The sequence below is a fragment of the Peromyscus eremicus genome, chromosome 8a, assembly GCF_949786415.1.
Source record: "Peromyscus eremicus chromosome 8a, PerEre_H2_v1, whole genome shotgun sequence".
NCBI classification, from domain to species: Eukaryota; Metazoa; Chordata; class Mammalia; order Rodentia; family Cricetidae; genus Peromyscus; species Peromyscus eremicus.
This window is the reverse complement of record NC_081423.1, coordinates 42,264,132-42,290,637: the sequence shown is the minus strand read 5'-3', so window position 1 is coordinate 42,290,637 and position 26,506 is coordinate 42,264,132. Positions and strand designations below refer to the sequence as shown.

The window sequence follows — 26,506 nt, the reverse complement described above, 5'->3', positions numbered from 1 at the left end:
GGGTGAGCCAGAACTTTCTGGACCTCAAGTGGAGGCTGGGGAAGAGAGGGCCAGGACCTGCCTGGGCCCCCAGCAGGCCTGTCCAGCTCCTCGCTGCTCCACCCCCAGGGACAATCATGGATTCAGACCCTGGGGGGAACAATGGAGCCCTTGAGGGCCCCTCCTCCATCCCCCATTGTGCTTGGTGGCGAGAGGTGGCCCTAGCCCTAGCCCGGCAGTATGCCCTTAGAGAGGACCAGCATCCAGCCGGCAGGTGGAAAGCCTCAGCTAGAGGCTTGCATTTCCAGCCTGGAAAAGGTAGGGAGGGCACCACTGGGGTTGCAGATAGGCAGGGCCTTGGCTGCTCTGTACTCTGATGGCTAATGTGGAGTTTTCCAGGCTCCTGTGTCCTCGCTGGTCTTTCAGGTTCTGTGGGGGGTGTCATAGGCAGTGCTACCCTGGGAAACTCACTGGAGCTCTGGCTAGACCTTGTCTCACTGTATTAATGGACCCTTGGGGTGTCCATCAGCTTGGGTCCAGCTGGCTTCTGAGCTCTTTTTGGGTAACTAGACCCATGGTGGGAGGAGATGGGAACTGACTAGTGAGCCCAGGGTGCACTCAATACCTCTCCCAGCAGCTGAGGCCCCTCAGGCTGTTGTAAGATGGGCCAGTCCAGCCCAGCCAGTTGTAGTGTGTCCAGGGGGTCAGAATGGGCACCAGGCCCAGTCTACTCAAACTGAACAAACTTCGTTATCCACTTGCCTGCTGCCAAGCAGACCCTCTCAGCAGCTGGACCTGCATAACTGCTGATGGGTCAGAATGGCCCTGTAGCTGGCACAGAAGTTTGTTCTAAGTGTTTCCCCACCTGCCTGCTATGTCCAGGGACTGCAGAGAGGGAGATGTGAGGACAGGGAGCCAAAAGAGGAAGTACTAAGTCCAAAGATGGGGGCGGGGGTCCTGCCCAGGAGGGCCTACTGCCTGCTGGCTGGAGTTGCTGTTGTACTGGGAAGCCTCTATGGACCAGATAGGGAAGAAGTTCTAGAGGGGGGCAGGGGAACCTGGCCCAGCTGTGGGAAGGGCTGCTGGATGTGGCAGGGAGACTGAGGAGGGACAAATATCAGGGTGAGTGTAGAATTTCTACGAGGAATTGGGCACAAGTGTGCTCCCTGAGCAATTCCAAAGGAAGGCGCGTAGGTTCTGGTCGTGCCTACCCAGGCCAACATCTCTGTTTCTGGAATGCACTTTAGCTGAAGGCAGCTCTTTACCTGGAGGAATTATTCAGACTCAGGGTTGTGACTCTCATACCAGACCGAGGCTGGCCCATCTACTTTTCTGGTCCCCACAGCCAGCCATTATCTAGATAGTTCTGCCTGCTTGAGCTCTCAGGAGGGTGGATTGGGTGCCAGTGAGGAAAGGTGGTAGATGAGACCCTACAGGTCATAGTGGGAGGTAGGTAGTTTCTACTGGGTACCCAGAGTTTGAGACCTGGTGTGCCAAGTCCTAATGCTTGTTGACCACAGTAACTGTCTCCTCACCCCTCACTTGAATCTCCTGATAGTCCTGGAGGGCAGTTGAGGACCTCCCTCAACACACATGTACACACACAGACCAAACTAAGTTCCTGGCCATGTGTTTACTGACACACTGGGCCACACACCATGCTATCTGCAGAGCTCTGGTCCCCTCAGGGCCTAGGGCTGGATGTGTGAATGGACTGATTACAGTAGAGGGTACTCCTCCTATACCGGAAGAGGTTTTCCAAGGGAGGCAAGGGCTGAATGGGCTATGTATTTTGTGGGGGGCACCCCCTGGGCAAGCTGAAGCACACCATCACCACAACCACAGAACCTAACTCTGGACCAAGATGTAGGAGCTGCTTTGGGGCAGGAGTTCCTTGAATGAAGAACCCCTTCAATAAGCTGTGGATGCTGGGAATGGCGCCAACCTCTGTGGTGGCTGTATCTTCAACATATTTAAATTCACAACAGAATGGATAGCGTAGTACAGAAAAGTTTCCAGAGGACCTCATACCCCAGGCCCCATTAACATGAAACATCACCATAATAAACTGCCTCTGTGTTAGCTGAAGGCCACAATCCAGGTGTTTCCTACATTCACTTGGCCCCTCCTGACACCAGGGCACCTCTTGAAAGATACTCTCTCTTTGTCTTAGCTGCCCATGGCTACTTGAATACCACCCTCGTATTTTGTAGGGTGCCCTTCTCAGAAATTGATCTGTGTTTTTTGTTGTTGTTGTTTTGGTTTTTTGTTTTTGTTTTGTTTGTTTGTTTTTTCTCTTGCTTTGTTGAGGTTCTGGGTTTCAGGAAGAATACTGCAAGGGTGATGAGCCATCTTTATGGATGGTATCAACAGGACTTATGTCCATGGTGCCCTGAGTCACAGGCTCAGGTATCACTGCAAAGGTGCAAGTCCCTCTTTCATGCTGTCCTCTGATACGATGTTGCTACCCACATGCAGCCACTGGAGTGGGGGGTGTGCTTCCTACTCTGGTGTAGACTCTCTGAGTGGTTGGTGGTTCTCTGCACGAGGCAGGGGATGGTTCTCCTCAGCATGGCTATTGTGTTGCCGTTGCTGTCAGCTAGGGTATCTGTAGCCAGAGCTGCAGTCTGTAACCCTACTTTGTCTATTGGTTAAATTGTTACAACTTCAGTGTGACCAATCCACATACCAATGTTCATGAGTGTGTAAGCATGTTCTTCCTCTTTGAGCTTTCTCCATGCTCTTGTTCCCCTACCCAGCCATCTGATCAGCCACTTCCCCGAGGGATTCCCAGTTCCTCTTACTGGACAGGAAGTTAGAAACCAGAGCCCAAGATATGCTCTTTTTTGTTTGTTTGTTTTTCAAGACAGGGTTTCTCTGTGTAGCTTTGTGCCTTTCCTGGATCTTGTTCTGTAGCCCAGGCTGGCCTTGAACTCACAGAGATCCACCTGGCTCTGCCTCCCGAGTGCTGGGACTAAAGGCGTGCGCCACCACTGCCTGGCTAGATATGTTCTTTATTTTGTGATTGGGGTTTGAGAAAGAGGTTCAGTGGCCCAGGCTGGTATCAAACTCGCCATGTAGCAGAGGATGACCCCGAAACCCTGGTCTTCCTACCTCTACCTCCCAAGCACTAGAATTATAGGCAGCATGAACATGCCCATCTCAGAAAATGCTCTTACTCAAGTATTTCTGCAGTCAGCGCCCTTCAGAGGACACAACATGAGCAACACACACACACACCCCACAGGTTTCCATGGTGTATCTGTAAGTATTCTCTGTGAGAGCCTGCCTCTACCACACTAAACACAAATGCATCCTGGAGTCTCCAGCACATAGATGGGATCAGAAAATTAACCTTTATAGTGACTGGGAAGCATGTGATAGGCTGACTAGAGTAATGAGTATGCATAGGTGCAATTCTTTGTCTGTCTGTGTGTGTGTGTGTGTGTGTGTGTGTGTGTGTGTGTGTGTTTATAAAACTTGAATGGCCAGGTGATTGTGCTTGTGTTTGTGCGGCCAGAGAAAGGCAGCAGGTGTGGGCTGCAGCACAGCAGAGTGTAGCAGGAGCCCGCTGAGGAATGGGCGGGGCATTCGGTGCAGTAACTAGGTGGACAGCAGAGTGTAGCAGGAGCCCGCTGAGGAATGGGCAGGGCACTCGGTGCAGTAACTAGGTGGAACCCTGATATGTGCCCTTAGAAGTCACTGGAGGAGCTGAGCATGATACATGCCTAAAAAAGTGCCAGCACTTGGCAGGTATGGGAGGAGGATGAAGAGTTCAAGGTCATCCTAACTCTTACAAATCAATACATAAGGAGTCTGAAGTCCACTTGTGCCACATGAAACCTTGTCTTTAATAAAAGCCATTGGAGGCAGCAGGGGTAATCTGGTCGGTGTGCATTCTATACCCCAGTGGGCATGGAGCCAGGTTTACTGGGAAGAGTGAAAGAGCTGGGACCTAGAGGGCCAGCGACCACCTGGTCTCAAGTGGTGCATGTGGCAAGTGCAGATTGGTTCAGGGTTTACTGATGGACACAAGATGTGCAGGAGACAGCAACTCAGGTAAAGTAATCCTAGGCTGGAGAGGTCACTTTGGAGGAGAGATTGACACATGGGTCTGACCCTCTGTAGTTTGAGGAGTCTGCTGGTGTGCCAGGGCCAGGGCAGGAAAGAGTTACAGGCTAGAGGTTCAAGTCTAGAAGTCTCCCTGTATACGGCCTGAGTCCAGGGTCCTGGTTTTTCCATTTCAGCTCTCCAACCATAGCACTTCTTAGTGCTGCGCTCAAGAGTGAATAGCCATTGCTGTGAATGAATGCATTGAGTGACAGGTCCTTCCAAAGCAAAGTCCCATTGTGTGTCCAGGGCCAAAGTCAGCCCACAGCTAAGCTATGGTGTCTCTGTTGTTGCCTGTACATATCTTACGATGACAGGAGTAGGTATACCAGAGAAATGACAAGCTGCCAACCAAGGCTTTACCAGCGATCCAGTTGTTAAATACCACACACGGCTAAGCAGGTCTACTCAGGAACTCCTGGTTCCAGATCTTGCTGGTAAGCCTCAGGCTCTTTAGATTGGGGTCTCAGGTGGGGGCTAAGACTGAAGCTGAGGTGAAGAGCGTTGAATCCACTCCTGAGAGGGACACCAGGTGGCCCCACTCTGTGCCCATGTCTGAAGCAGAGAAGTAGAAGGGGTGGACCCTGAAGGTGTAACAGCCTGTGAATGTGCATGTGTGGATGTGTTCATTCTTGCTGTGGGAGTATGCATGGGTTCCTTTGTGTGCATGTGTAAGTGATCACGTGTGCCTGAGCTCACTCTTCTTTATGAATGAGCATTTGGATATGTAAGTTTTGATTTTTTACATGTGTGGTTGAGTTGGTGAATAAGTGTATATGAGTGTTGGTATGTATGAATATGTGCATGCCAGTATGTGTGTGCACATGTGTATTTATGAATGCACAATCTTTGTGTATACATTTGTATCTGAATGAATGTGCATGCATATGAGTATACATTGTGTCTGTGGATGTACACCTGTGTGCATATGAAGGTAACTATGTTGTATGTGCATGTGAATGTTTGCATATATAAGACACAGACACACATACTTTAGTGTGCATGCGTGTATGCATATGAGGGTGTGTGTCTCTGATTGCATACATGTGGTCCCAAGAGGGGACTCACAGATGTGAGGATGTGGGGGCATTTCCTCAGGAACCCCTGCTGTCCTGCTGGCTGCCCCCTCTTCCTGCCCTGAGGGGAGAGGCCCTAGCTACATAAAGAGGCCTGGAGCCACCACCCCTGATGCTGGTCCATACCTGCTGCTGCTACCTCCTAGGCCCTGCCAGGGGGAGGGAGCCTGAAGTGTCAGTGTTGAATGCTTGGGAGACTCCTGCCCTAAACCTTCCCAGGAGCAGGTACTAACTCTGTGGTAGCTGTGAGGAGGAAGGGTGGGCATCAGGGAACCACAGAGCCCTTCTCTGATACATGTCTGTTCTAGGCTGAGTTGGTCCAGATGTTGCCATCTCTGAGGCTCACAGGTGCCCGGGTGTGGCTGTGTATCAGTCTGTAGCCTCACCAGACATGGTCCTGCCTGGACAGATCTGGGACTGGCCAGGGGATTGGGACCTGGGGCTGGATAAAGAGCCCTGGATGATCTCTGAGCGGTGGGAGGGGTAGCTGACAGGCTAAGTGCTGCAGGACTAGCCAAGGGCTTGGGGAGAATGAGGGTCCTTTATGGAAGGGACTTCCAGAGCTGCTTGCAGGGTGTGGAAGGAGAAAAGCTGGGGCTGCTGGAGGGTTAGAAGCATTGGGGAGGGCTGGGGGCCAAAAGGTATGTATGGTTTGGGGCTGGGGAATGATGGAGCTTCGGGAGTATGGGGGACTGTTCTGACTACAAGGGCTGGGAAGCAGCAGCAGAGGTTGTGAAGGCCTGAGTGGCTGGGAGGCCTGGGGTAAGTCCTAGGAGAGTGGCATCCAATCTGGGGCTGAGCTGGACTGGTGCTGCCCTGTTTTCTCCCTCTGCCAATAAAGGCAGCACGCAGGCTCTATGACTCTATGGGCCTGGGACAGAGGTGCACTTCCCACAAGTTGGAGCTTTCTTGGGGAGCTTTGGGAGAGAGAAGAGAGGAAGAGTGGGAGCAGGGGTCAGTGGGAGATGCTCTGTCCCTATCCTTAACACATAGGGTGAGGATGCAGATGAGGAAGACCTTTTCTGCAAAGTAGTGAGCTCAAGGTCACTTGGGGTGTGTAAGCAGAACACAATTGCTGGACGAGCCTGCAGGCACCTCAACTCTGGGCCCCAGCAGTTCCTAGTTGTCACCTGCTGACCACCAGTCATATACATGCCTGTAGGTCCCACCTGCTTGCTCCCATGACCAACATGAGCTGGAGCTTCCTGACGCGGCTGCTGGAGGAGATCCACAATCATTCCACCTTCGTGGGCAAAGTGTGGCTCACTGTGCTAGTGGTCTTCCGAATTGTGCTAACGGCTGTGGGTGGCGAGTCCATCTATTCGGATGAGCAATCCAAGTTCACCTGCAACACGCGGCAGCCGGGCTGTGACAATGTCTGCTATGACGCCTTCGCGCCCCTGTCGCACGTGCGCTTTTGGGTCTTTCAAATCGTGGTCATCTCCACGCCTTCTGTCATGTACCTGGGCTATGCAGTCCACCGCCTGGCGCGCGCCTCGGAGCAGGAACGTAGACGCGCCCTCCGTCGTCGCCCCGGCCCCCGGCGCGTGCCCCGGGCGCAGCTGCCACCGCCGCCTCCTGGCTGGCCAGACACCACGGATCTGGGTGAGGCGGAGCCCATACTGGCGCTGGAGGAGGAGGAGGACGAGGAGCCGGGGGCGCCCGAGGGCCCCGGGGAAGACACGGAGGAGGAGCGCGCAGAGGATGTAGCTGCCAAGGGGGGCGGAGGTGATGGCAAAACGGTGGTCACTCCTGGCCCGGCCGGGCAGCACGACGGGCGACGGCGCATCCAGAGGGAGGGCCTGATGCGCGTGTACGTGGCTCAGCTGGTGGTAAGGGCGGCCTTCGAGGTGGCGTTTCTGGTGGGCCAGTACCTGCTGTACGGCTTCGAGGTGCCACCCTTCTTTGCCTGTAGCCGCCAGCCTTGCCCGCACGTGGTGGACTGCTTCGTGTCGCGGCCAACCGAGAAGACGGTCTTCCTGCTGGTCATGTATGTGGTTAGCTGCCTATGCCTGTTGCTCAACCTCTGTGAGATGGCGCACCTGGGTCTCGGCAGTGCGCAGGACGCTGTACGCGGCCGTCGGGGAGCCTCAGCGCCGGGTCCTGGCCCTGCGCCACGCCCGCCGCCCTGCGCTTTCCCATCCGCCGCCGCCGCCGGGCTGGCTTGCCCTCCCGAATACAGCCTGGTGGTGCGCGCGGCTGAGCGGGCGCGTGCGCACGACCAGAACTTGGCTAACCTGGCCCTGCAGGCACTGCGCGATGGGGCGGCGGCGGCAGCGGTGGTCGCGGATCGGGACAGCCCGCCATGCTCAGGGCTCAATGCAGCCTCTCGGGGGGCACCCAGGGCGGGTGGCCCAGCTTCCGGAACCGGTAGCGCCACATCGGGGGGCACCGTTGGGGAGCAGGGCCGACCGGGAGCTCAGGAACCCTTGGCCACTAAGCCCAGGGCTGGCTCTGAGAAGGGCAGTACAGGCAGTAGGGACGGCAAGGCCACAGTGTGGATCTGAGGGCACTGGGGAGAGAGCTCAGGGAGGGCCTGGCTTGAGGGGTCAATGGAAACCTTTCTGTCCTCAACCGGTGACCGCTGACAGACCCCCTAAGGGCTTTTAGAAGAGGAAGCTGAAGACCCTTAAGAAGCGCCGGCTCAGGTATCTCCCTGCAGGATGGGAAGGGGAGTCACCAGGGTCTTGTCTGTGGCCCCTGGGGAGGGGGAAGGGGGCAGAGCTGTGTCCCAGGAACTGACTGCCCCTCCAGGCTGTTAAGCAGATGACCCCTCAGTCATCCGCTGAGTCTACCAGTCCTTCCTTTTAGGCTCTCCTGCAGCTTCCTCATAGGATGGAGGTGTCTGGCATGAACCTTTTGGGGACTGTGCTTACCCTCACTGCAGGAGCATATAGGTTCCTCTACAGCCCCCTCAGCCCTTACAGAGCCAGGGAACTCCCAGGTCCGGGACAAGCAGATAGCCTTGGTCTACTCCCAGCTCTTGGCTCCCTGCTTGAGGCAACTGAAGGAGGCCGGGGCAGAGTACAGCCTCCACTCCCTGAGCTGAGGTAGCCTGGCATGGGCCGTTTCTAGGACATCCTGGAAGTTCTGTCATGCCTTGCTGCTTAGATCCATAAGGCTGTGGTCCAGGGCTGTGGTTTTGGCCATGTTGGAAGATTAGAGCTCTGGGGAGCCTGTCCCCATCTTTTGTGCCCTTCTACCTGTTTTAAAGCCAACTTCCGGAACAAATGAAGAAAATAAAACTAACTTTTTGTTTACACCCAAGTGTGTATGTGTGCTTCTATGTCTGAGCATTCAGAAATGTATTCACTGCAGTCCACTGCGGGGAGACAGCTTAACTGCCGGGAGGCTGGGAGAGGAGACCCCTCCTCAGGGACAGGCTTGGGAATAAAGCTGGAGACCAAACCCTGGAGGTCATCAGACCTATGATGGTGCCACTTGGTGCCAGGCAGCATGCCAGGGCCGGGTGGTAGGGCTTGGTGGAGCACACAGATGTCAGAAACAAAGAACAGTCAGGCAGAAGGTCAGCCTGCAGCTCAGGGGACAGAGGCAGTCCATCTTGGGCTGGAGGTGTGTAGTGCTGGCCAGGACAGTGGTGTTGACTTTGGAGAGATGAGGGAGGAGGGCAGAGGATAGGGAAACACAAGCCACTCCTAGCCAGGAGCAATCTCAGAGCAGACTCCAGCTGCCTCCTGTGATGACCAGGAGCACGCTGCACTTCCCAGCTGCACATCCCTTCCTGGAGTCCCCGAGCCAGGCTCAGCCCAGCCTCAGTCTGACCTCAGCATGATTGCAGTCAGATAGAGCAGGCTGAGTCCCTTTCCTTCTGGAGCCCACATACCTGGTCCCAAGCCTCAAGAGAGCCCTTACTCCAGCTGAGCCCCACTTCAAGTGAACCCCACCTTATTGTGAACCTAGTCCTCAGCTGAGTCTTAGCTCCTGGTGCATCTGGCATCCAGGAGAACCCGTTTCAGGAAGCTCTGACTAGTCTAGGCTGAGCCTCAGCTGAACCTCAGCTCCAGGTAAGCTTCGGCTCCAAGCTGAGTGAACTTCATCCCTAGGAAATCACAGAAGACCATGCTGGGAGTGAAGCTTCAGGAAGGAAGGTAAATCCAGCCCAAAGCAATGTCTCTCCAAGTGGGGTCTAGTGGGGTCCATTGGAGTCCAGCTGACAGCGTCTCTGCTAAGAAAGCATCCCTGTTACAAGGCACTGTGAGTTTGGGGCTGTGCTGTTGGGTGTCATCATAGAGTGGGGTCAGGGACTCTGTGCTGGGGGGAAGGGCATAGAGTCAAATTTGCTCATAAACCAAGTGCAGCTCTTACCCTCCTATCGGTTTTGGTCTAGTAAGATCTTCACCTGATTGGACAAAGCCTCCCCGGCTTTCCTTGGTCTACTGATTCAAATGCCATTTATCTCACAGAGAAACTCTCCCAGACACACCCAAGACATCATTTTAATGAGTCATCCCTAACTGACACTGGTAACTGTATAGAGTCTGATAACTGGGTAGGTGTCTACAGCGTGTAACGGTCAGAGCAGGCTAATGGTATGTCTGTTGCTGAAGATTCATCATTTTATAATGTTTTTTGGTATTGGAGCCTTCAGGCTCTTCTTCGCTGCTCTTTATTTTTATTTTTAAAAAATGTATTTAACTTATTTATTTTATGTGCATTGGTGTGAAGGTGTCAGATCCCCTGGAACTTGAGTTAAAGACAGTTGTGAGCTGCCAGGTGGATGCTGGGAATTGAACTGGGTCCTCTGAAAGAGCAGCCAGTGCTCTTCAGTGCTCTTTTTTTTTTTTTTTTTTCCCTCGAGACAGGTTTTCTCTGTGTAGTTTTGGTGCCTGTCCTGGATCTCGCTCTGTAGACCAGTCTGGCCTTGAACTCATAGAGATACGCCTGGCTCTGCCTCCCGAGTGCTGGGATTAAAGGCACCCGGTGGCAGCTAGTGCTCTTAACCGCTGAGCCATCTCTCCAGCCCCCCTCTGCTACTTTTTAAAGAAAGTACGTGAACTATTGTAAATTGCAACATACTAGTTGGCCAGGTATTTAGGCCCTGTGGTCCAGCCGGGTGAAAGAGATAGAGTAAGGCAGTTTCCTTTTTAGACAGAGGAGGACAAGAGGCCCTGAGATGAAAAAGCTTTACAGACAGGCAGAGCCAGTTTCTCAGTGGGCTCTATGTAGAGGCCTCGAGGTTCACAAGGAGACATTTGCAGAGTAGCAGGTTTACCAAGGATGTGGAGACAGTAAATGCGGAAGCTGGATCCAGAAAACAAACAAACAAACAAAACCCCAAAAAACCCAATTGAAATTAATTAAAAGCTGAAAACTTAGCTGGAAAGCCCTCCTTCACATGAATACCGAACTGGGCCCTGTGAGCACAGGGCCTCCATAACCAAGCTCCTTCCCTGTTAAGTGTAGCTTAGGAGCTGTGTTTTCAAAGATGGCTGACCACATGCTCTTGCTCTCCTTACTTCCTATTCTTCCTTCCCTTGAATCTTCCCGGTGGGCTTTTCCTGAGCCCTCACTCCTTTGCCTTATCCTCCACCCAAACAAAGTTCCCACACCCATTTAATTCAGCTGAACAGAAACCTCTCAAGGCAGCCCCTCGGTTACATACAGGCCTGGGCCAACCAGACTCAAGTACTGGGTATGAAAATAGCCCAGCCAAGTCCAGGTCAGCTGGAAACTCACTTTTGAGTTCCCTTCCTTGTACGGAGCTGCTTCTTTACCTCAATAAAGCTCTGCTTGTCCTTCTGCTGTCCCCGAGGTTATTTATTTATTTAGATCAGTTTTGAGACAATGAACCTGGGAGCCACTAGCTCAGAATGACTTAGGTGGCCATTGAATTTCTGGAGCCCCAGTTCCCTGGGCCAAGCCCACTCAAGCCGAGAAATAGGCTTTGTCACATTCAAAGACTCCCATAACACTAGCAGACACATAGAGTTCCCATTGCGGAAAGTCTGGAGGGAGCTTCTGTTTAATCGGTTAGATAGAGAATGCAGTATCAGCGTGTAACTGCAGCTCCCGTGAGTTCTATTTCTCTGGAGATTCCTGGCTAAGAGTTGGGCCCGGAAGTGCACAAAGCTCAATTTTGCAGGTGGGTCAGTTTGCTCCACCTCCCATTATGATTGCTCCATAATGGGTACCCTGTATATAGAGTTGTGGTCTCCCACAGGCACGGGTGCTGCAAGCTGAGGACCAGAGTTACCGTAGGGCTGGCCGCTCCTGAGACCCCTCTTCTTGGCTTATAGACATCATCTTCTCACTGTGTCTTCACAGTGCCTGGATTAGGGCCACTCTGGGGACCTCATTTACCTTAAGCACATCTTCAGTGGGTGAAACTTTTTGAGACAGGGTTTCACTGTAGCTCAGGCTACCCTCAAACTCCTGAACCTCCTGCCTCAGTCTCCCAATGTGTTCCTTGATAATTTCTTTTCTTTTTCAAGACAAGGTTTCTTTGTATAGACTTGGCTGTCCTGGAACTTCCTCTGTAGACCAGGCTGGCCTCGAACTCATAGAGATCCGACTACCTCTGCATCCCGAGTATTGGATTAAAGGCCACTACTGCCTTGCCCTTAATAATTTTTGAGGCTGTGTCTCCAAATGCAAACACATTCTGAGTTCACGGAGTTTAGGATGTCAACATACAATTTTTTCCATCTCAAGAGGTACTTGCCCAGCTGAAGGTTCTGTGTCCATGGAGGGAGAGACCCTTGACAGTGATGACTTAGGTACTGTTCCACCCTCATAGTCAGAGTGTCCCTGGCTGTCCCTGGACTGTGCTGGCTAAGTCCCAACCTCCATGCCATCTACCAGTCCTACCTCTAAGACCAGCTCCTTGACAATGTGGACATCATCACAGTCCTGTGTGTGACCCCAGTCCCCTCTGTGACCCCAGGTAGAGAGGACAGCAACAAACTAAAGGATTGAGTCTGTGCAAGTCCAGGCTGGTGAAACAATGAGTTTATTAGAGTTATTTTAGGAACATGGGTAACTCCATAGGCAGCTATATTGCCATGAAGTCCCCTGGGCAATTTATGGACATCAACACCACTGGGAGAACCTACATGCAGTATGGATGGCTCATGAAAAAGCTGCACCACTGGGGAGCCCCCTGGGTGACTGGCAAGTAGCTACATGATTAAAGAGTCTTCTCAAATTCCCTAGGATCCTTCCACCTCCTTATAACCTTGGGAAAGGATGGACCTAGTGAAGAGCTCTTGAAAAACCTGTGAGCCCCAAGAGCCTCTTGGCCCCACCCGTGAGGGAATCTTAATGGCTTGGTCTCATGAGGGTCCCAAGTGAGTGGGTGATGACTGTTGCTCAGGTTCAAGACAGCATTATCATGTCCTACTTGGGAGAAACAGCTCAACAACACATGCGTGAGCCTTGAGCCCCAGGCTGGGCTGTGGCCTCTCACTGTTTCGTGAAATCTAAGATACTCAACTCTCTTTCATTTCCCGAGGCTGAAGTCACCCAACCTAGCACATATTAATAGCCACTTAGCTTCATGCCTCAGTTTCTCCATCTCCCTGGGATAAGCACAGGCTCCACTGGACACTCCTGCCCAAACCCACCCTCATCCTCTCCGCTCCCCACCTTCTGACCTCTGAGCAGCCCTGTGGCCTGGCTGGAGGGCCCACCCTTACTCCACCCACACTGTATGGCGGCCGTGCCTTGCTGGCGCAGGATCAATTGGGAGCTGCCTCTGCCTCACGGCCATCCGTTTCCACAGCCTTAGCCAACTGGCTGCGGCTCATGAGAGTTCGTGGAGGGCCAGGGCGGAGAGGGGGCATGTTCAGAGACACCCCCAGAATAGGGCAGCTCACTTCTTCCTCTGGGAAGGGAGGAAGCCTAAGGAGAGAAAAACAGGAAACTACCTCCATCCTGTGAAGTGGGACCTGGGACCCCACCTGGCTAATTTTCCAGCTCTCCCACCCCTCCTGATGGTGGCAGGACCTGGGCCTAAGAGAGATGTTGGGTGATGGCCCCTCAGTTCCCTGGAGCTTTCAGGGGCTAGTCCATCGTCCCCTCCTCATGGACGTGGGGCGACAGTCCACATGCCAGTCTTGTGGAGGTTACTGAGCATGGACCTAATATGTTGAGGTCCAGAAAGTTCCCCGGACAGAGGCTGCAGCCATCACCAACACACTTCAGCAGACAAACTCCATTTAGTTTCACTGGAGTCATTTACATGGCACTGACCATGGCTGCTAGCCAGGGCAGGAATGCAGGGAGCTTTCTGATGTATTCTGAGTGACTCTAGATTGGGCACTGGGGTGCTGGGTAGATTTTCTTGCTTGCCCTTCCTGCCCTCCCTGCATGGGAGGGAAGCCCATTCCTCCTGTGCTGGCTAGGGACAAATTGATGTGAGGCCTGAGGAATGTGACCCTTGGCCCTGTGGGTGTTGCCCCCAGTCAGTGTTGTCCTGTTATGGCTTCCCTAATGTTCTCCCCCAGGCTGGCAGGGGTTGCTAGGTCACCCTCAGGCCTAGGGAAGAGGAAGTTGTGATCTTCCAGGGGCACACATTCCAGCTGCAGGGAGGGTAGATCAGGAAGCCTGCAGCCCGAGGGGAGCTGAGGGCTGGAAGACATTAATGGGGGTCTGCCTGGACCTCAATCAGAAAATATTACTCACGGTAGTTAAGTTGATGGTTGATGTTAAGGTGCGTGTCCCAACACAGGCCAGGCCCACCAGCGATCCTAGGGCCTTACAGGATTTGAGGTAGACAGGAAGGCCTTGAAGTTCAAGCGCAGGGCCTGAGCCCTGATCTTAGTGGTGTGTGTGTGTGTGTGTGGGGTGTGTGTGTTACGTGTTCAGCCCCTGTCCATCTTTTCTTTTTGAGACTGGGGTCTCACATAGCACAGGTTGGCTTAAACTTGCTATATAGATGAGGATGCTTTTGAACTCTGGATCCTTCTTGTGCCTTCTAAGTGCTGGGATTAGAGGCATGCACACTATACCCTGCTTGTTCAGGCCCTTCCACTGGGACCACAGTTTTTTTTTTTTTTTTTTTTTTTTACCCAGTAACGACCAAGCTGCTGCCCTAGATTTAGGGATCTGGCAGTGAGCTGCATGAAGGTTCTCTGCTTGGCTAGATTGTGGGTCTCTGACCGTGCTCGGCCTCAAAAAGCCAAGCTTTAGCAAGAACTCTGCTACAGCAGTTTAGAGGGACTCTCCACTCTGAACACTCAGCCGCATGGTTCTGTGACCAGCTCCTTATCCCCCAATCTGAAGTGTCAGATCCTTCCAAGCTGGAGTTACATGTTTTCAGGATGCCTGTTACATGGGTGCTGGGATCCAAAATCTGGTCCTCGTGATTATGCAGCAAGTGCTCTAAAATCACGGAGCCATCTCTCCAGCCCCAATAGCAGCTTCTTTAACATCACCTTAGCACCTACCATAAGGAGTATTTGCTTTAGGCTGGACATGATGACACTCACCTTTACTCTCAGTAGACACAGGTAGGTCTCTGTGACTTTGGGGCAAGCCTGTTCTACATATGGAGTTTCAGGCCACCCAGGGTTACACAGTGAAACACTGTCAAAAAATTTGTTTTTTGTTTAACATGAAAGTCCCACCTGCCTGGAGCTCAGAGATATAAACAAGGGCATTTTCAAGTCTTTGAAGTGTTGTGTGAGGAGTGGAACACAGAAGAGGAACAAGTCAGGCCCCTGGAGGCTGACAGCATGGGAGTGACTTGAGCAGGTTTCTTGCAAAAAGTTGCTGGAGCCACCCTGAAGTGGGGTGAGCCATAGCAGGGGAAGTGGCCTTCCAGCAGAGAGACCACGTGTTCAGGGTGCAGCTTCTGATTGGGGCTCAGGGCTATCACTCTTTGGAGATGTGTATAGTCCAGTGGCTACAGCTCCGTGAGCTGCGGTTCCCACCACATTCATCCACTTGAGTTCATCCATGACGAGTCGACACAGCGGCTCCTAGAGGACTCCAAATCATGTCTAGGCTTGTTACAGGGATAGAACAGAAGAATGAGATCTGTCCTTGTCCCCAGGAGACACTTGAGCTGCTGATGTCCCCATGGTTCGGCAGAAAAGATCAGCAGCAGTAACAATAAAATTGGCAGAGCTGGATGGGTAAGGCAAAGCAGCGGCGTGTGGACACTTGGCAAATGGAGGTGATTAACAGCTAGCTTATCATCCCAACACAGTCTCTGCAGGTTGAAATGTTAGTGTAAGGCTGGGAACACACATGCTGTGGGCTGAATGTTCCTACCCCATCTGGACTACCAGCCTAGGCATCCTTGGTGTCCAGAGGCTTGTGGTGAATTGTCAGCCCTTTGGTGCTAATCCAAGCCGATTCAGGATAACCAGGTTTTTCAGTGTACTGGGTGAGACACATTAATTTCCAATAACTTGATATTTATCTTAAATGGAGTCTTCTAGTAGTACAGAAATTGCTGACACAGCACATAGATCCTTCTGTATTTTTTTAAAGACAAGGGTCTCACTATGTAGCTCTGGCCTGCCTGGAACTTTTCTATGGAGAAGACCAGGCTGGCTTCAAAAATCACAGTGATCCACCTGCCTCTGCCTCCTGAGTGATGAATAAAGGCATGCACCACCACTCTCTACCTGCTTTTTCTTTCTTAATAAACTGTCTCTACAAGAGGGATGGAGAGTTGACTCAGAGGTTAAGAGCCCCTATTGTTCTCGCAAAGAATTTGAGTTCAGTTCCCAGCATCTATGTGGTGGCTCACAACCATCTGTTAGTGCCAATCCTAGGGGATCCAAACACCGTTTTCTGACTTCGGTGGGCACTAGACATGAACATGGTGCACGAACATACATACAAAATAATAAAATAAAGAAATCTAAACAAATTGTATAAACTACCTCTCTCTCTATTTCTCACCATGTGTCTTGGGTGCAATCCTTTGCCCGGTGTGGTAGGGGCCTCTGAAAGTCATGGGAAAGAAAAACAGAAAATAGCCACCCAGGCTGAACAATGCCCTTGAATATATCTATATCTATATCTATATATAAATGATTACATCTCTCCTTCACCCCCATCTTTGCTTAGTGTCCCCAGAGACCTTGAAGGAAAAGCCATCATGTGGTTTAGTTTTTGCCATGCTTATGTGAGACCTTGCTACATTCCCCGAGTGGCCCTCCTTTTCTCCATATCTAGGCCATCTTTAGAATCCCACTTTAAGATTTTAAAATATCCAATAAAATTATAAGTTGCCATATATGGAAGACAAGGAACCAAAGGCCACATAAAAAAGTCTCAGTGTCACTTTTTTTTTTTTTTTTAAAGCAAGAGTTTCACTGAGTAATCAAAAACTGTTTTTCTGCCGGGCGGTGGTGGTGCACGCCTTTAATCCCAGCACTCGGGAGGCAGAGCCAGGCGGATCTCTGTGAGTTCGAGGCCAGCCTGGGCTACCAAGTGAGTTCCAGGAAAAGGCACAAAGCTACACAGAGAAACCCTGTCTCAAAAAACCAAAAAAACCAAAAAAACAAAACAAAACAAAAAAAAACAAAACCCCACTGTTTTCCTGAAAAGTCTTGGTGTCTCTTTGTTTGTAATCTCACAACATTAGGACCCAAGAGCCTGGAATCAAGTGCCCTTTGAACTCAGGCTTGAGCTGTTAACATTCTGAACTTAGATTGGGGTCCAACACTAAGCATATTTTCTCCCTTTCTTTTTCTTTATCTCTGGATTCTGGTCAAAAGCCTAGTAAGCATGCTTTCGCTTCCCCTACTACTCTGGGCTTTCTGTTTCTGTGACCTTCACTTAAATGCAAAAGGCAGGCGGTGGTGGCGCATGCCTTGGGAGGCAGAGCCAGGCGGATCTCTGTGAGTTCGAGGCCAGCCTGGGCTACCAAGTGAGTTCCAGGAGAGGCGCAAAGCTATACAGAGAAACCCTGTCTCGAAAAACCAAAAAAAAAAAAAAGGCCTCAATGTGTACAGGATCTTCTGAGTCCCAGGCCCTAGAAAAGTCTTCTTGGGGGTTGGGGATTTAGCTCAGTGGTAGAGCGCTTGCCTAGCAAGCACAAGGCCCTGGGTTCGGTCCTCAGCTCCGGAAAGAAAAAAAAAATGCAAAAGGCTCTGTTCTCCAAGCAGCTGTAGAATTTCCAGCTTACCTACTGACTTTCTGTTTCTATCAGGGTTTCTATTGCCACGGTGAAACACCATGACCAAAAAGCAAGTTGGGGAGGAAAGGGTTTATTTGGCTTACACTTCAACATTGCTGTTCATCACCAAAGGAAGTCAGGACAGGAACTCAACCAGGTGGGAACCTAGAGACAGGAGCTGATGCAGAGTCCATGGAGGGGTGCTGTTTACTCGCTTGCTCTCCATGGCTTGTTCAGCCTGCTTTCTCATGGAACCCAGGACCATCAGCCCAGGGATGGCCCCACCCACAATGGGCTGGGCCTTCCCCCATAGATCACTAATTGAGAAAATGCCTTACAGCCAGATCTTATGGAGGCTTTTTCTTAATTGAGGTTCCCTCCTCTCTGATGACTTTAGCTTGTGTCAAGCTGACATAAAACTATCCAGCACATCCACTCTATTGTTTTTCTCCCAACTGCTAATAAACTTGCTCTCAAGCTTCCAAGAACATTTCTAAAATCTTTTGTTAACAAGACTACAGACCTACAATAGGGAACCCCAGAACCAAGAACAGGGTCTCAAAAGAGATAATCTGTACGGTCGTTTTCATAGCAGCATTACTCCCAGCATTCAAAACATGGGCACCTCCCGAGTGCCCATTGACAGCTGAGTGCATAAGGGCAATGTGGGCATGCATGGAATGGAATACAACTTTCAAAATGGTGCATGGATGAAGGCTACATGGAAAGAGCCAGGTGCAAGAGGACGAGCACCGGGAGCACCGGAGCTTCAATCCACATGCACAGAAAGTAAACCGTGGGTGCCAGGGTCTGGATGTGTTTCTGGGGGCGTCAGTATGGAGACGGGAACGTTCTGGAGTCGGATGGTGGTGAGGGCTGTGCAGCAGTATGAAGAATGCTGACCTGAATGCATTGAAGGTGGCCTTGCTGCCTGGTTTTCATCAACATGACACCCACCCAGACATACCTGGGAAGAGGGAATTTCGAGAAAATGCCTCCATAAGATTGGCCTGTAGGCAAGTCTCTGGAGGTACTGTCTTGATTAATGACTGATGTGAGAGGGCCCAGCCCACTAGGTGCTCCTGGGTTGTATCAGAAAGCAGGCTGAAGAATCCCCCTAAGAAGCAAGCCAGTAAGCAGCATCTTCCACGGCTTCTGCTTCTGTTCCTGCCCTGAGTTCTTTCAGCTATGGGTGTGACCTCAGAGTTTTCAGATGAAACAAACCCTTTCCTCTCCAAGTTGCGTTTGGGCATGTTTCTTACAGCAGTAAAAAGTAAGACAGCGGCAACGATGGTTAATTCTATACTGTCTATAACCACCGTGAACAAAGAAATGCCTCCCCTCCTCCTTTCTTCAGGGCAGTACTGGGGAAGGAAACCAAGGCTTTCTGCTGCTAGAAAGTGCTCTACCACTGAGCTATCTATCTCCAACCCTCTTCTTGCTTTTTATTGGAGACAGGATTTTAAGTTGCCCAAGCAGGTCTTGAACTGGCATCCTCCTGCCTCTGCCTCCCGAGGCTGGGATTGCACACTAGGCCCGGCATAAAATGTCAAATTTCATGTTTATATATTTAACCACAACCACAATCGGCTTGAACAGGAGCCAAGTAGGGGAAAGGGCATCAGAAGGCGTCTAATCTGGGCTTGCGCACCCATCGACAGCCGAGGCTCCGCCCACCTCTCCCCCCACGCACGCGCGTTGCCCGCCGCCGACAGGGGCCGCTGTGGCTCCTGCCCTCACTCGCGCCCAAGATGGCAGCCGCGTTGCTGGTCCGGGGCGCGGCTGCGGGGCGCCGAAGCCCGGCCTGGCTCTGGCGGCCGAGCTGGATCCCGAGGCGCTGCTTGGCCCTTGGCTCCGGCGTCCGCGGCAACCCGGAGGACAGCGTGGCCTGGACCTGCTTCCGGCTAGATGAGCGCGCCTTACTGCGCGTGCGCGGCCCGGACACTGCACCCTTCCTGTTGGGACTCTTGACCAATGAGCTGCCGTTTTCGGGTCCTCCAGCCGGCGCGGCTCAGCCCTCTGTGCGTGCGGCGTATGCCCACTTCCTGAATGTGCAGGGACGCACGATGTATGACGTCATCCTGTATGGGTGAGGAGCCTTGGGCAGCAGGGCGGGGCAATAGGCGTGATGGAGCGCTGGGGGAGCTGGCTGAGGAGGAGCCCTCTCAGGAGGAGAGGCTGGACACATCCGAGGAAGGATGTCCAGGATAAGATTCCCAGGGGATGCTGCCTAGACACCGCTGAGAAGAGGCCGAATTAGATGTTTCTGGAAAAGGCTTCCGAAAAAGGAGGATGACCTAGACTTAGAGAAGGGGTCACCTAGAGGGGTGTCCCGTGGAAGGCGTCCAGGTTCGGCTAGTTTCTTGCACGGAGCCTTGTGCCTCTGCTCCCAACCAGTTAAGTCAGAAGTTCCCCGCCCCGTCCCACACCCCGGGCTGTCCCTCCTTGACCGGCTGCCTGGTGTCTTTCTAAGTTGGGTTTTGGTAAGCATCTTCAGTAGCCACCCTAGGTTCTCAGAGTAAGAATATGTGGAGACTCCTCATGTCTGGAGGGTCTTTCCTGAACCCTTGAGGATGGCCATTCCAGGTCACTGAGAATTGGCAGCCATGACGTCATTATCCAGTAGCTGTCTGCATTCTGTGGGGGAAACCTAGAGCATCTATCTCCAGGTGCTAAAAAGCCACAATGATGAGCCTTCTAGAGATCTTTTTTTTTTTTTTTTTTTTTCTGTATTACATCGCTTAGTGTACTCTCTGAATCTAGGACTGTGTCAGCAAATGACAACCCTTGGGCCAGACCCAGTATGATGCTTTGGTGTGTAGAGTTCCCTGAGAATCCTGGCACACCCATTTTCCTCCCCTCAGCCTGGGACATTGTCTTCCAGGCAGTGTTAGGGCTGTGGTGGTTCAGGCCCTCAAGCCTGAACCAGTCTCTGCCCTTTGTAGAAAACACGCATGGACCCCACTCTGGAGGCTTGGATATCTGACTACATTTCCAGGATGTCACCATCTCTGTGTGATACCAATAGGCTGCTGGGTGGCCTGGGCCGGCAAGGAGAAGCTATTCAAGTGCCAGTCTTGGGTGGCTTTCATTCTTCATGGTGGTTGGCGGTGGTTGGCAGTGTGGTGGCAGTTGCCTCTGGAAGCGGGAGCATGTGGGTGCCCTCTAGTGTTGAAGACCCTGAGTCTGCAGCCTTGGCCCTGCAAGTATTTACAGCTCTTGTGGATCTAGTATAGGGTTCCTCTACCCTTGGCAGCAGCCAGTGTTCCAGCTCTTGTGTGGGATTCCTTAGCTGTTGACACCAGCCAATGCCACAGCTCCTCTGACCAGGTCTTAGACCCTTGGCTCTAACGGTTTGATTAACAGCTCTCTGGAGCTCTTCAGTGACCTGGGCCTGCACTTTCTCTTCTCTGGTTCTTCGCAACCCTTTACCCCTCTTCCAGTCTCAGCTCTCCACCCTCTCGCTGTGCGTCTTTCCACTTCGGCTGCCTTTCTTCCTGCCCTGGCTGTTGTTGAACCGCTCAGCTGTTGCTTCAGCTGGCAGGCAGCTGGCAGTCTTGTCCTCTCTGCAGCTTGGCTTGTCAGCCGCTCAGCTGCGGCCACCACTCTTGTTCCGCGCTGCCTCTGCTGACCTCTACTGTCGCTGCTGCTACTTTCTCTGTTACCAGCCCAACCTCCGCAACTAAAGTCGGCACGAAAAGAGGACCGAGAGAGGCCTTTTATTGGGGCTGGTGCTCTCACTCTCGGGGCGAAGTTCGGGAGAGTCTCCCCACAGACTCATTAAGTGAGCCTCCGCAGCCTGTTTGTATAGCCTCAGAGAGATATTTGGACCGGTCACAGACTTGCCTGTTGGCACCTTCACAATGACCGAGGATTGTGTTTTGGACAGTCATAACCCTGTCCTTAGCAGTAGTTAACAGCAGTCCCTCTTCTAGGTACCGGAAGATGCTGTCCATCTGGCCTAGGTTGGAAGTGGTTGCAATATCATCTGGAGTTCATTGAGACTTGTGATGGCAAAAGTCTGATTAAAACTGTTTTAAACAACCCTGGTGGAAGCTGTGCTGTTAGCAGGGGCTGCTGGCATAGGGTAGCCTGGCTCCCTATTTGACAGTCCTTTTGCTCAGGGAAGCAAGGGAGAGTGACTAATGGAGGCAGGGTCAATGAAGAGTTAAAATCAATTAGGGGATCTAAAAAGGGAATTTATATGCTCAGACTTTAATCTTAGAAATGGCTAGGTAAGCCAGCAGCAGTGGTGCACGCCTTTAATCCCAGCACTCGGGAGGCAGAGGCAGGCGGATCTCTGTGAGTTCGAGGCCAGCCTGGTCTACAGAGGGAGTTCCAGGAAAGGCTTCAAAGCTACACAGAGAAACCCTGTCTTGAAAAACAAAAACAAAACAACAACAACAAAAAACAAACAAACAAACAAAAAAGTTAGGAGTCTATGTGTCAGTATAAGTCACGAGTAAAATAAACCGCCTTTTTTTTCCTTTGTAACGGGAGAATCCTAGCTGTTATTACACAAAAAGTTTACAACAAGGAACAGCCAATTCATTCAAAAGGCAGTAATTCCAAAACGCCTTGCGTGATGGTTTCCTCCAACAGAACCCTTGATTCTGATAGGTTGACCTTCTGAACACTAGTTGTCACCTGCTGTGTACTCTCATGGCCTTTTGCTACCAGCAGCTCTCAATAGTTGGTGAGTCGGCAGTGGGCAGGGACTCCTGCCAGCCCTAACCCTATGTCTGTCTCCTACAGACTCCCCGAGAGCACCGAGGAGGCACCAGGCTATCTCCTAGAGTGTGACAGCTCTGTGCTGGGCACCTTACAGAAGTACCTGGCCATATATAAGATCCGGCGGAAGGTCGCCGTGGAGCCATGTCCAGAGCTCCATGTGTGGGCTGTGCTACCCTGTGCCCCTCAGGTCCCTGAGGCTGCACCACTAGAAGAGAGGGTGGAAGCCACCACCATCCTCACCCGTGACCCCCGGACTGTACGTATGGGGTGGCGGCTTCTCACTCAGGATGATGGCCCAGCCTTGGTGCCCAGGGGACAGCTTGGGGACCTCCAAGATTATCATACGCACCGGTACCAGCAAGGTATGAGTAGGGTAATATGCTGGGCTGGTGTTGGGGGGAGTGGGGAGATGCAGGGAGGCCGGGGGACCCCATAAGGAAGGGGTAGAGGGGTTGGGTGGAGTTGGCCTGTAGGACTGGACTTCACAAACTGCAGGCCTGCACTTGCTGCTGGACATGCTGTTGTCATTTTCTTTGTTTTTGAACCCCACAGGCATCCCCGAGGGGGTCCGTGACCTGCCCCCAGGGACAGCCCTACCCCTGGAGTCCAACCTGGCCTTCATGAACGGTGTGAGCTTCACCAAGGGCTGCTACATCGGGCAGGAGCTGACGGCCCGCACCCACCACACAGGCGTCATCCGTAAGCGTCTCTTCCCTGTGAGGCTTGAAGGCCCCCTGCCTGCCGATGGCATCAGTCCCGGCACGTCAGTGACGGTGACTGCGACAGGACAGGCAGCGGGCAAGTTCAGGGCCGGCCAGGGGCGCGTGGGACTGGCTTTGCTGCGGTCAGAGACCATCAAGGGTCCTCTCCACATAAAGACCTCCGAGAGCCAACAGGTGGCTGTGACTGCCTCGGTGCCGGACTGGTGGCCCACGGCTGCCAAGTAGCCGGATGCTCTGGAGTTTCACTGGCCTTAGAGTTACCAGGTGCCTCTGAGCCGCTGCCCAAGGTCTTCAATGCTGTGTGCTGTGCCCCGTTGGGTATGAGTTCCTTCTCCTGTGGTGGCTTCCTGGACACACCCACTGGGAAAGTTCCATGTGTTCCAGGCTACGGATTGCCCTCTGCTTCCTGCAGCGGGTCCTACTCTTGTGGGCGCTCCTCTCCCAAGTGTGTGACTGAGAACAGAATCACCATCCTGATGCTGGGAGAGGGAAGGGTCTGGGCTCCCTTTTGGACCAGACTCTGAATGGGATTTGATACAGTGCATGGGCCAAGGCAGGAGTGAAGCCTCTGTCCAGTGTCAGCTCCCCAACCTTGTTTCTCTTGGAGGAGGTACTCTGTGTCTGCAAAATTACTGGGCCAGGAATGCAGGCTTTGTGTTCTCTTGAAACACATCTCAGGGCAGGAATTGTTTGGGTTGTGTGCACGGTGGGGAGGTTGATTCCCTTGGACTGGGACATGTGTTCTGTGAGCCACAGGGACTGCATGTCCACTGTCCCAAGGGCTCTTCTCACTCCTCAAAGTGAGCTGCTGTCTTTTCACACTCCCCAGGAAGCTCAGGAGGCATGGAGCCCAGGGCTCAGGTCCATCTGGGAGGAGCTTCAACCTTTTTGCTGGTTTGGGTTGTCACTTTTATGTATGCTTTTGGTGGGGAGTGACTTGCTGGTGGGGTGCATGCTCCCCAGAACCACTTTTTCTAATCTTTGTAATGTGAACTGGGGTCTTGCCACAAAGCCTAAGGACCAGTAAAGTGTGATCTGTAAACAGCCCCTTGGGAACTCTGGTTTCATTTGGAGCAGGTCTGGTAGAACAGACCCATGGGACGGCTGACCCTGGGGATCATGAGCATACCAGATAAAAGTGTCCCACTATTGTAGCTATCTAGTTCTGGTTGGTCTTAAACTTGAGATTCTCCTGCCTTGGCTTCATGAGTGCTAGCTAGATTGACAGGCATGCACTGCTATGTTTTACAAGATACACCTGTTTCTCTCTCTTTCAAAAGATGTATTTTGTTTTTATGTCTATATGTGTGTGTCTACGTATGCATAGGGATGTGTCTGGGTGCCTATGAAGGACAAAAGTGGGTGTCAGATACACTGGAGTTAGAGTAACAAGAGGTTCTGAGCTGCTGGACATGCATGATGGGAACTGAATTTGGATCCCTGCAAGAGCAACAAGTGTTCTTAACCGCTGAGCCATCGTTCCAGACCCAGTACATTTATTTCAGCAGAGGTCTATGGGCCATGCCGGGCTGGCAGGAAGTGGGGCGGCCTCTGAGTCTGGCACAGGGAGTGGGTGCCCAGGCTTCAGGGTTAGGGTGGATAGCTCTGAACTGTTTTCTGCAGTGCCCTCCAGATGAGACCACAGAGGGCTGGGGAGAGAGTAGCTGGGGTAGTTCTTCTGGAGCCAGGGACCATGGGGACTTCTAAGAACTGGGACTGTGGAGGCTACCTAGGCTAGGGTTCTAGGCGCACTCTGAACTCAAGTGCAGTTTTCAGCAGCTTGGTGTCCCCCGAGTAGACTGGTGAGTTGGGGGTGGCCTCCCTCTTAGGCAGGATGTGATGGGGGCACCCCGAATGACCTCACTCCTCATGGTACTGAATGGGTGGTCAGTGTTGGGGACAGGGACCTGGCAGAGACAACTTGAAGGATGGATTACTTTGGCTCACGAGTTTAGGGGGTTGCAGTTCATAATGGAGTTCATGGCAGTGGGGGTGTGGCAGAGTCCCTCATGGTAGGGGCACCAGGAAGCCGAGAATACCCTTCAGAACAGGACAGACCTCACACTCCACAGGTTACAAACGCCTCCCAAGCAGCGCCACCAGCTGAGGACCACCATGAGGTCAAATGTGAGCCTGTGGAGGACACTTCACATTCAAACCACAACCCTTGGGGTGCATACCTAGGCTGTGCAGGTCCCAGCACGGCTGACAGACCCCGCCTGTCTGGTCTATGACTGCCTTGTGCCCTGTGTGACTGCCTCTCCACTCAGGAGCAATACTGCACCTGTGTTGAACGTTGAGGTAAAAGATGAAATCAAGTGTACTCTGGAAGTCTGTGACTGCTGGGCTCCTGCTGACCCCACCTGGCAGCTTCTTTAATTGACATGACATAAATTGGTTTGCAGTCATGTGACTGGCTTTTGCCCTCTCAAACCTGATGGGGAGCTGGCCGTACAGGGATTGGTGCCTCTGGGCCTTGTCCCTCACACATTCCAACTTTCAAAAGGAAGCCGGGCGGTGGTGGCGCACGCCTTTAATCCCAGCACTCGGGAGGCAGAGCCAGGCGGATCTCTGTGAGTTCGAGGCCAGCCTGGGCTACCAAGTGAGTTCCAGGAAAGGCACAAAGCTACACAGAGAAACCCTGTCTTGAAAAAAACAAAAAAACAAAAAAAAAAAACCCAAAAAACCAACTTTCAAAAGGAGGCCAGAAAGGTTCTCAGCAGTCCCATTGGGTAAGGAAAGGGCAAGTCCCAAAAGAGGCAGATGCTGCTTTGGGCTGAGGCTCTGCCTCACGAGTGCTCGCCCGTTGCCTGATGTTGGGCTCTTACAATCCGTCTCAGAAGTTTAGAATAGCAGCCCCACACAGTAGAAGTGCGAATAGACGGAGTCACCTGTGCGTTGGGCTGGTCTCCAGGGACCTCAGGGCCACTCTTAGTGATCCAGGCATGCGTTTGGTCTTCACATTCTCACAGGGATCTGCACAGACCCTGGTATGGACACTTGAAAACCGTTAACTGCTTTTCAGTGTATTTTGTAAAAAGCACAAAGCTGTTAAAAATAAACTGATTAAGAGGAGAAGGTGCAGCTGTTATTCTGGTTTATTTTATTTTTTCTTTCTCGAGTCAGAGTCTCTCTGTATAGCACTAATTGTCATGGAACTCACTCTGTAGACCAGGCTGGCCTCGAACCCGCAGAGATCCCCAAGTGCTGGGATTAAAGGTGTGTGCCACGAAGCCAGGCTTGTTTTTGTTTTTTGAAAACCTTCTCCAAACCAGGCTTTGGGGAATGCATTCCTAGGATACAGGTTTCCAAAACTTTTGACACCACATTCCAAGGTAACTAGCTGTCTGTTCTGTTCTCTGGTAAGATGGTAGTCAGGAGTGGCTTTGGGAAAGGCCCCTGGAACCTGTGAGGCCAGAAGGCAGGAAGGAGCAGGGGTAAATTTACCCATGCCAGGGCCACGCAGTGTGAGGGCACAGGTGATTTTAATGACTTTAGGGGCCTCAAGCTGTAGGGGTGGTACCCAATCACTGGGCACCTCGCTCCCCAGGAAGAGGTTGAGGCCTGCTTGTCAAGAGGGTGGGGGCAAGCTCCGAACTGAAGCCAGCCAGACTAGGAGCTGACTAGCTTGGAAAGAGCAGGCTCTTCCCAGCCAGGGAAGTTTCCGATGCCAGAACCTCACAGTACACTGGGAAAATACCACACATGCTTAATAGAATCCTCTGAGAAAGACAAGAAAGACAAGTCTGCAAGTTTTAAGACGGAGTCACCAGGAACATCATATAAGA

The 26,506-nt window shown here is 52.2% G+C and overlaps 2 protein-coding genes across 2 annotated transcripts; both read left to right on the top strand.

Annotated features, from left to right (window-relative positions):
- Window positions 1–6,110: 6,110 nt before the first annotated feature.
- Gjc2 (gap junction protein gamma 2) lies at window positions 6,111–8,384 on the top strand. The gene has a single exon (XM_059269368.1). It carries the CDS (start codon window positions 6,347–6,349, stop codon window positions 7,670–7,672), a length of 1,326 nt encoding a protein of 441 aa, XP_059125351.1. The 5' UTR covers window positions 6,111–6,346; the 3' UTR covers window positions 7,673–8,384.
- A 10,576-nt stretch (window positions 8,385–18,960) lies between these two features.
- On the top strand, window positions 18,961–24,748 carry Iba57 (iron-sulfur cluster assembly factor IBA57). Its single transcript, XM_059270767.1, has 3 exons — window positions 18,961–19,351; window positions 22,018–22,358; window positions 22,549–24,748. The coding sequence occupies exons 1-3, from the start codon at window positions 19,014–19,016 to the stop codon at window positions 22,941–22,943; spliced, it is 1,074 nt and encodes a 357-aa protein (XP_059126750.1). The 5' UTR covers window positions 18,961–19,013; the 3' UTR covers window positions 22,944–24,748.
- The last annotated feature ends 1,758 nt before the right edge of the window (window positions 24,749–26,506 follow it).